Source organism: Girardinichthys multiradiatus, chromosome 3, assembly GCF_021462225.1.
Source record: "Girardinichthys multiradiatus isolate DD_20200921_A chromosome 3, DD_fGirMul_XY1, whole genome shotgun sequence".
Taxonomy (NCBI): domain Eukaryota; kingdom Metazoa; phylum Chordata; class Actinopteri; order Cyprinodontiformes; family Goodeidae; genus Girardinichthys; species Girardinichthys multiradiatus.
In genome coordinates, this window is record NC_061796.1 from 20,289,376 (window position 1) to 20,299,973 (window position 10,598).

Here is a 10,598-nt window from a genome sequence, read left to right on the forward strand (position 1 = left end):
TTAAATAAGTGGTCCATTGCCTTTCTGAGCAATGAAAACAGAGATACTCAATTTCCCAGGATTACTTTTACCCTGATAAAACAAATCCTGGGGTTGTAAATCCCAGGACTTTTGGTGGAAAAGGGGCTAATATTATCAGAAAAGAGTTAACGCTGAATCGGGCTGCATTCTGAGAAATGTAGTGTCATTTACTTGGGGTAACAGTCAATTAGCAGCAGAAGTATAACATAAGGGTGTTTAAGTACCTTGTAACATATTTACAGGGGTTGGACAATGAAACTGAAACACCTGGTTTTAGACCACAATAATTTATTAGTATGGTGTAGGGCCTCCTTTTGCGGCCAATACAGCGTCAATTCGTCTTGGGAATGACATATACAAGTCCTGCACAGTGGTCAGAGGAATTTTAAGCCATTCTTCTTGCAGCATAGTGGCCAGGTCACTACGTGATACTGGTGGAGGAAAACGTTTCCTCACTCGCTCCTCCAAAACACCCCAAAGCGGCTCAATAATATTTAGATCTGGTGACTGTGCAGGCCATGGGAGATGTTCAACTTCACTTTCATGTTCATCAAACCAATCTTTCACCAGTCTTGCTGTGTGTATTGGTGCATTGTCATCCTGATACATGGCACCGCCTTCAGGATACAATGTTTGAACCATTGGATGCACATGGTCCTCAAGAATGGTTCGGTAGACCTTGGCATCTAGCACAAGTATTGGGCCAAGGGAATGCCATGATATGGCAGCCCAAACCATCTCTGATCCACCCCATGCTTCACTCTGGGCATGCAACAGTCTGGGTGGTACTCTTCTTTGGGGCTTCTCCACACCGTAACTCTCCCGGATGTGGGGAAAACAGTAAAGCAGTAAAGGTGGACTCATCAGAGAACAATACATGTTTCACATAGTCCACAGCCCAAGATTTGCGCTCCTTGCACCATTGAAACCGACGTTTGGCATTGGCATGAGTGACCAAAGGTTTGGCTATAGCAGCCCGGCCGTGTATATTCACCCTGTGGATCTCCCGACGGACAGTTCTGGTGGAAACAGGAGAGTTGAGGTGCACATTTAATTCTGCCGTGATTTGGGCAGCCGTGGTTTTATGTTTTTTGGATTCAATCCCGGTTAGCACCTGAACATCCCTTTCAGACAGCTTCCTCTTGCGTCCACAGTTAATCCTGTTGGATGTGGTTCGTCCTTCTTGGTGGTATGCTGACATTACCCTGGATACCGTGGCTCTTGATACATCACAAAGACTTGCTGTCTTGGTCACAGATGCGCCAGCAAGACGTGCACCAACAATTTGTCCTCTTTTGAACTCTGGTATGTCACCCATAATGTTTTGTGCATTTCAATATTTTGAGCAAAACTGTGCTCTTACCCTGCTAATTGAACCTTCACACTCTGCTCTTACTGGTGCAATGTGCAATCAATGAAGACTGGCTAACAGGCTGGTCCAATTTAGCCATGAAACCTCCCACACTAAAATGACAGGTGTTTCAGTTTCATTGTCCAACCCCTGTTTATTGAATCCTTTCCACATTTTGGCATGTTACAACCACAAACTACAATGCATTTAGTTGGGATCTATGTGAAAGAGCAACCCAAAGTAGTTACCAATAAGCCTGTGATGTGGAACGAAAACGGTACATGGTTTTTCTAACTTTTCTAAAAAACATTCTAAAACTTGTGATTTTTTAAAACGTTTTTTTTGTAGTGTCTAAACAACAAATTTCAAGTGTTATCACAGACTTCAAAATGGATCTGAATGTTGAATAGGCCATTCTAATACATGTATGTGCCTTTATCTAAACCATTCCACTGTAGCTTTCATTGTAAGCTTAGGATTGTTGTCCTACTGAAATATTAAACTGCCCCAGTCTAAATTCTTTTCCAGCTGCTAACAAGTTTTGCTCCACAGCATGATTCTCCTACTACCATGTTTTATCAAAGCAATACTTTGTTTAAGAGGATGTTCGGTGTTAGTTTTCTGTCTCACATTGGGTTTTGCATTAGGCCAAAAAGTTCAGTTTTGGTCTACTTATTTGCTTTGTCTCCTACAAGTCTGTGGTAAACTGCAAAGAGGACTTCTGAGGGTTTCTTTCAACAATTCATTTTTTTTTACCACTCCTCTACAAAGGCCAGATTTGTGGAATTCACGGACAGTAGCTGTCCTGTTGCCAGATCCTCCCACCTGAGCTGTGCATCTATGCAGTTCCTCCAGAGATAAGACGGTCCTCAAGACTTGTTTTCTGATTAATTCTCCCGCTGCCCCACTGGTCAGTTTAGGCAAATAGTCATCTTTGTAGGTTTGTTGTTGTGTCATACTCTTTCCATTTTCAGATAATGGATTTCACAGTGCTTTCTGAGAGAATCAAAGCCCGAGAGACTGATTTTTGATCTGTCTACTTTTCATTTCTCCACAACTTTATCCTGTGTTCCCTGGTCTTCATGATCCTGTTGTTCACTACTGAAGCAGTTTTGTTTATTACCTCTGAGGCCTTCACAGAACAACTGGATTTACATTTAATGAGAAAATAGTTCACACTGTGGGCAAATTCCCTCTTAAAGAAGTCTTTAAATTTGACCAGGATGTTTATTCAAGCTGGAGGTAATTTAAAAATTTTTTGGCTTTGTCTAGTAGATTCCCGATTGGAATTTGATACAGCCACGATTCTCAAACTGTGGAATATGTACCACTGGAAGGTACTTGGACTGCCATTAGTGGTATTTTAAGGAAATGTTGGTATCAATTATTTACAAGGTTAATACAAGGGAAATAACTCTTGTAGAGCTAAAAAGCCCAAACAATCAAAAATACGAGTAGTGCCTGCACACTGTTTGCTTCAAACAGGCACTATTTAAAAGAGTAGTGGGGAATATTTGAAGAACCGGCCCAGAAAGTGAACCGAGATCAAGTGTTGATGGCAAATTATGCTGGTTTGCAGTTTCCATTGTGTTTGGTTTAGTTCCCTCTGAACTAAGTATTCACCTTTTCCTCAGTCCTGCAAAATATGACACCCCTCTTATTCAGTATTGGAAATTGGAGTTCAGGGGACTGTCTGTTTATGTATCCAAGTTGGAATTTTTACTTCAAAATGCATTTTTTGACAGAACAAAATAAACAAGAAATGTGCAACTCTTGTTGTGGTAATGCATTAGAACCTTGGCATTTTTTCGGTGGTTTGAAAACTACTGTGGTAGAGAAAATGAAAGTTAATGGAGGTAAAAATGAGGACTTCCACCCTCAAAAACGTTGAACTAATCGCCAAAGATAAATTGTCAAAAATAGCAATGGGAATTGAAAAATAAAAACTTGTCAGGAATTCTAATAAGGGTTATTGGATTTTCTTGGAAGGGTATATAGATTTTTGATATATAATTGACAGATAGATATAGTTTTTACGAAATGTGTAAATTGTTTTATTGTCTTTGGAGAAATGCCTTCTGTCATGACATGTTTTTTTGGGGACCCAAATTCGGAATTAAGGCAGCAGGAGCATGGTGAGTAAAGACAATTTACTTAAGGGTAGGCTTAAAACTTTCCTTTTTGATAAAGCTTATAGTTAAAGTGGCTTAGGTTATCCTGAGCTATCTCTGTAGTGATGCTGGAGGCTTAGGCTGCTGGAGGACATAATGACCACTTTCACTCTCTCTGCTGCATTCTCACAGTGCTCTCAAATTTAGCATTATTTGCTGTTATTTCAGCTTTTAACCTTGTTCTCTCTTTTCTCTTCCTAGAAGCTACACCTGGCCTGGCTCTGTGTCTACCTGTGACACCTTTCTGGAGGGGGGCTTCGTCCAAGCTTCTGCTGGCAACAACTTAATACTCACCTTCTACAGATGATCCACATGACCCTGTCTTTTAGTGTTTAACCCTTTCTCTCTCCTAGACATGGCTACTGACTGAGCTTCTACTGTAACTAATTATATGTGCTCTCTTTCAGACTCTAACCTTGAAAACTGGCTCAGAGTTTATCTGTTCTTTCTTTCTAGGTGAAACGACTAAAGGAGCTACATCCATCAACATTTACTTTTCCTTCCTATAGAAAGTACTCCTTGATCAGTGCATCTTTGTTCTCTTTGTGTCTCTGCTCTGTTCTCTCAAACCCCCAGTCGGTCGTGGCAGATGGCCGCTCACACTGAGCCTGGTTCTGCTGGAGGTTTCTTCCTGTTAAAAGGGAGTTTTTCCTCTCCACTGTCGCTACATGCATGCTCAGTATGAGGGATTGCTGCAAAGTCAACGCCAGTGACTGTCCACTGTCTCTACATACTCATCTGGGAGGAGTGAATGCTGCAAGTCACTGACTGGATGCAATCTGCTGGGTTTCCTTAGATAGAAAAACTTTTTAACCAATTTGAATAAGTAACTAACTCTGGCTGCACTGTTCAATGGTTAGGATTAATTGGAATGTATGTACCTGACTTTGTGAAGTACCTTGAGACGACATGTGTTGTGAATTGGCGCTATATAAATAAACTGAACTGAATTTGAATTAATAGAACAGAAACAACATATTGTGAACAACAGAGAATGAAATGTGGAGTAACTGAACCTAGAAGTATTTATATTGGGGAGTTTGGTTATTGAATAAATAGTGAATGAACAGAGGAAAAACAGCTGCTAGAGACAAGGAAACTGAGGCACTGAGGTAAATGACACTAGTAACCCAAAACACGGGAATACACTGAAACATAGGAGGTTACAACGTAACCAACATTAACGAACTAAACTAAAACTAAAGTTCAACACGTCATTAAACTTGCATAAATAAAAAGAATTTAAAATCTAAATCTACCATTTGAGTAATTTTGGGTTTAACTGGGAACTGGATTTTATTTAGGGGTATCAGAGTAAAGTTAAATGAATACAAAAATGGCTTAAATTTTTATTTGTGAAAATCACTGAAAATCATGTATTCGTTTCTCTCCACTTCACAGTTATGCACTACTTTCCTTTTGTCAGTGACATAAAATCCCGATACAATATATTGACGTGTTTGGTTGCAACGTGACAGAGAAGTAATGTTCAGGCGATATAGACATTTTTGTAAAGTAGTGTAGAGCGGCTATTAGAATACCTTAAATAATTTATTAATAATGCATTTTGGTCTAGTGCGTTTTCCCAGTAGTGGGGCCTTTATAATAATGCGCAAATTGTTGGACCTGTAAAGTTTAGAGAAACACTTTAAAAGCTACGTTGTGTACTTTCGCTTGATGACCTTTGGAAGGCTCATTGAGTCCAGGTGCGTGGGTTGTGCATTGGGTTACTTTGTGATTCCCTGCGCACCCTGGCTGAGCTGTGCCTCGCCCCTTCAGCACCATGATGCTGAGATCACATCGGGAGGGCGGTGCAGAGAAGAGAAAGAGAGGGAGCTACATGTTGCTGCGCAGCAACAGATAGAAAGAAGATCCAGAGAGAAACAGAGAGGAATTCCCCCCTGATCAAACAGAAGCGGCTGTCAGAGCATATCAGTCATTTTAGCCCCCAGAATTTTCAGAAATAAATATAGCCTACCTGTAGCTGGAGGCGCTGCAAACCCCAATGAATAAAGGATATAGGGACTGACAGCTGCTGCAAGCGTTCGGATGCATTCAGACACTTAAAGGAGCAGATAGTGTTCCCTGTCTGGAGGCAAAATTCTTTTTAATTCTTTTCGGATCGTCTTCTTTGGAATAGTGTCGTCCTCTTTTTTTAATAGAAATTGAAACCTATTTGGAGCTCAAAGGACAAAGGTATTTTTGTCTATTGGCGGTCCAGAGGTTGCCCTCTAACCGCGATGTGCCACCACTGAAAATGAAGAGTCTTATGGAGAAATCGCCGAACCGATCGAACGTTTAAAGTAAGTTCTCTCAATCTGTCTTTGTTTCAGCAGGCTGTATAATATAACTCTTGTTTATCTACTGTAACAGACGTTTGGGAAACGATACGTTTAGTTTAGATATCCATGTATGATAACAATTAATGAAAGCAATAAAGCTTTGTTATTGTGTGCAGTTCAATAACTTTTCTTTTTCCCTGTCTGTGAATGTGCGTCTCCTTTTATCCGTCCTGTTCTAATGTGATTTGGACCGTCACTCTCTTTCTCTCTTTCTTTCTTCCTCTCATCCTTTGTTTATCAACGCCTCCCTCCTTTAAAGGCATGACAGGTCAGGTCCTTAGGGACACGGCCGGTGGGGATCACATGGATGACAACGCGGGAATCCGCATCAACGTGGGCGGCTTCAAGAAGCGTCTCCAGTCGGACACACTGTCCCGTTTCCCCGAGACCAGGCTTGCGCGCCTCCTCCAGTGCCAGTCCAAAGAGTCCATACTGGAGCTCTGTGACGACTACGACGATGCAGAGAAAGAGTTTTACTTTGATAGGAACCCCGCTCTTTTCCCTTATGTGCTGAATTTCTACAACACGGGGCGGCTGCACGTCATGGCGGAGCTGTGCATCTTCTCTTTCAGCCAGGAGATCGAGTACTGGGGCATCAATGAGTTCTTCATTGATTCTTGTTGCAGCAGCGCCTACCACTGCAGGAAAATGGACCAGGACAGGGAGGACTGGGAAGACAGGAGTGACGAGGGAAGCACCACCTCGTCTTTCGATGAGCTGCTGGAGTTTTACAACGACGCTACCAAGTTTGACAAGCAGCTCTTCGGGAGCGCACGGAGGCGCATCTGGCTGATGCTGGATAACCCCGGCTACTCTGTGGCCAGCCGTATAATAAGCATCCTCTCCATCCTGGTGGTGCTGGGCTCTATTGCCACTATGTGTATGAACAGCATGAGCGAGTTCAGCTTGTTGGATAGCAATGGCGAACCCACGGAGGACCCACGCTTTGAGACAGTGGAGCACTTCGGTATCGGTTGGTTCACTCTGGAGCTGGTGGCCCGGTTCGTGGTGGCTCCGGATCTTCTGCACTTCTTCGACCACCCGCTAAACGTCATAGACCTAGTGTCCATACTTCCTTTTTATTTGACGCTTCTCATCAACCTGGTGGTGGAGAGCAGCCCTGCGCTGGCCAATCTGGGACGGGTGGCGCAGGTTCTGAGGCTGATGAGGATCTTCCGCATCCTGAAACTGGCCCGCCACTCCACGGGGCTGCGCTCCCTGGGGGCCACCCTCAGAAACAGCTACAAAGAAGTAGGCCTGTTGCTTCTCTATCTGGCTGTTGGCGTGTCGTTTTTCTCCGTCATGGCCTACACGGTGGAGAAAGAGGACAGCGAAGATTTCTCGACCATTCCGGCCTGTTGGTGGTGGGCCACGGTCAGCATGACCACCGTGGGCTACGGAGACGTGGTGCCCGTGTCCATAGCTGGCAAACTCACCGCCTCGGCCTGCATCCTGGCCGGGATCTTGGTTGTTGTGCTTCCCATTACGCTGATTTTTAACAAATTTTCCCTTTTCTACAAAAGACAAAAGCAGCTCGAAATAGCAATGAGAAGCTGCGACTTCGATGATGGCATAAAAGAAGTTCCCTCTGTTAGCCTGAGGAACTATTACGCTCACAAAGTCAAATCTCTCATGGCCAGCTTGTCAAACATGAGTCGAAGTTCACCCAGTGAACAGAGTCTGAATGAATCATTACAGTGAAGCTGTCTCACCAAGGACGCTTTATCCGCTCATTCAGAATGAGGCTGTGGAAGGAGCTGTCCAGGGTGCTGACACCGCTGGAGGAGTCTGCTTCCCTCAGTTTGCCTCTCTGTAGCAGTGCAATAATGTGTTAATGTGTGTGTCAGTTCCAGTGAGACAGTATAAAGTATCAGAAAAATCCTGATTATAATTACTTACCTGCACCTCTATAGAGACAATTCGGTTATTTTTAAATGATGTTGTGTGAAGTTATTATCAGTAATACTTGTAGTTCCCTTACATGCAATAGAAAGATGTCATATTACTGAGTCTGCAGAAAACAGAAGTAATCCTCAGGGCGACTGAAGGCTAACAGCTAGCCACATTTTACAATTTAAAAACAGATAAAAACCTGAAAATGTTCATATCTTTGCGATGTAAGACTACGTCAGTGAAAATTACGGTGCCTTGTCTTCTGTTGCGTTTGACCTGTCTAGGAAATTGTAGCTGGGAACGACCAGAGAGGCGTCTTCTTGTTGTTGATTTGGTACATAAAAATATTAGATAGAAGCAGATTATATTTTTTTTCCATTTTAAATATTCAGACACAGCGTGTTCACAATTAGAGCACGGGCATCACAAGTTTAATGAGATAGTTGATATCCGCCATCTTCACTACATTCTGGATGCGCGGTAGCCAACTTGGATAATAGTTGCTGGGAGAGGTCTAACTTTTTTGTATTACCTACTGGGATAAATAAAGAAGGCGTAGCATATGAAGTTGAACTTTCAAAGTCCCCAGTTGGTAATACAACAACAACGCTCCCTGATGTCGGAGTTTTAATGCTGCGTTTCAGTTTGCTTCGGAAGTCCGTGCGTCAGACCCTGGTTGAGAGCGTTCTAGTAGCAAGCCCTAAAACAGCGATATTTTGGGCGGGTTCTCATTGAGATCGGAAGTTTGACTTTCAGAGGTCCCAGTCAGAAATACTATACAATGAATTCAAAGTCTAGTATCCAATATATCTGTGCGGATATAAAATTAAGTTAATCTAGTCAATATGCAATAAGACAGAGTTGCATCCCTTAGATATAGAAATTTTCAGGTAACGTTGGTGAAATCAACTAAACAGGGCCTCCTGACCAACTAGCTGTTAGTCTTTCAGTGCTCTAAATTTTTTTCTTCTCTTCTAAAAAAAAAAAAAATACACTGTTATCTGCTATCGTTCCATGGGTATGGGAAATACAAATGATTATAATTTCACTGGACGTCAGTTGAAGTAATCAAAGGTTTTCCTTAAATGCCTTTTATCAAAGTAGGCCAACATGTAACCAGATCACACCAAACAGACTGATGTTTTTTTTTTGTCTACAGTCTCAGTGATTGTTTGGACATTAGTGTCACACTATTATCCACAACTCAGCTGCACTTGTTCTGATCATAAAATGCCCAAAGGAACCCCCTGTGTTTCTCTGCTGAAGGTTACTTGATGTGTCCATGTCGTGTTGCAACAGTACTTCAGGTGTGATCTAAACTAAATACATTAAAACAAAAATCCTGGCATATTTACATGTATTGTTCATGTCCCGAGTAGGATCCAGCTCACTTTCTTTACAACCAGTGTGTTTTGTACATGTAAGCGTGCTAGAGGAGAGAAGTGCTCTTAGCGATGACTGACACAGTATCTCAAACACTCTGACAGCCACACCAACAACCATTCAGGAGTGACATGTTAATTGAATTCCTCTTGCCGGGGGTTGCCAGGATTTTTCAGTTGTATCACTTTAAGGTTCTAAATATTTACTTTTTATTTTTATCTATTTATTTTTATATCAGCATTGTTATAAATCAGCTGCAGCCATGATAGTCCACCTTAAATCAGAATTAAATATACCATACAGGGTTGTACTTTTTCACAAATGTATGCTGGTAATAAAAAGACAGATAGGTAATGGGATATGGGGTTCCACAGCAGGATTTTACAAAATACACAGTCAACTAAAGAAAAAATGTGAATTCTGCTTTTTGGGTCTTTTGGTTGATGACATCACAAGAGTCACATAAATAATTAGTCGGATAATCTGGCATTCAGATTTTGACAGACTAGTAAATGAGTAGCAGGACATTTTTGATTCAGTCAAACTCAATATTTGAGAATGCAGTTCTTCAGGAAACTCTCTTGGGACTTTAAAATAATTTTAAAATAATTTTAATGGAACTCGCCAACTATTACAAACATGCAACTGCAAATAATATCGATGTTGAAAACAATTATTGATAATCCTTAATAATGAATCCTAATCTATTTCCCAGTCTTCTTCACAAACTAGTTCCATATGTTTTATTGTTGCCAAATTTTCCATATAGAACACAAGTTAACAACTTTGAAAGAGGGTATTGATTAAACACATAAAAAGAATGGGAGATTTTATCTTGATTAAATAATGAATAGCAAAATATTTAGAACAACTGAACATGAAATATTTTTTTTTATAGATGACAAACTATAACCAATATGAGTTTGACAGAAAGTTCTGAATAGTATCTTTAAGAAGACAACACATAATGATAGTTTTCCCGGTCTTAAATTGTTTTACTTAACATGAATACTATTGGTGTCATTGTCTAATGCCTGTAAATTTTAGTCCTGAGTGTCAGTATGAACAGAATTTGCCTGCTTATTCCATTAAAAGAGAATGAAACTTCTGTACACAGCTCCAGGAGTTTCTACAGCAGCAGTTTCAGACGCTCAACAAAGCACTGACTAAGTGGCATTGATTTCAGTTTAAGGGATAAAGAAGCAATTTCTACAAGTAGGTTGCAGCACTTTTCTTTTGGTATTTCATATTTTAACCAGAGTTAGCTTCATTGACTTCCAATTCTGATTTACTTCTTATAGAATTTACAAATAATATTAAATTATTCAAGCATTATTGAAGCAAAATCTTCTGATTAGTAGGCAAAACATCAGTATTTAACAGTTATTCTTGCATCTTTAAATATTTTACTGTAACCTGTTACATATGAGCCTTTTT

At 41.0% G+C, this 10,598-nt stretch overlaps 1 protein-coding gene across 1 annotated transcript; it reads left to right on the plus strand.

The window, feature by feature from the left end:
• Window positions 1-5,374: 5,374 nt before the first annotated feature.
• Window positions 5,375-10,269, plus strand: LOC124865913 (potassium voltage-gated channel subfamily S member 2-like). The gene is made up of 2 exons (XM_047361426.1): window positions 5,375-5,846; window positions 6,145-10,269. Exon 2 carries the CDS (start codon window positions 6,147-6,149, stop codon window positions 7,584-7,586), a length of 1,440 nt encoding a protein of 479 aa, XP_047217382.1. The 5' UTR covers window positions 5,375-5,846; window positions 6,145-6,146; the 3' UTR covers window positions 7,587-10,269.
• Window positions 10,270-10,598: the final 329 nt, after the last annotated feature.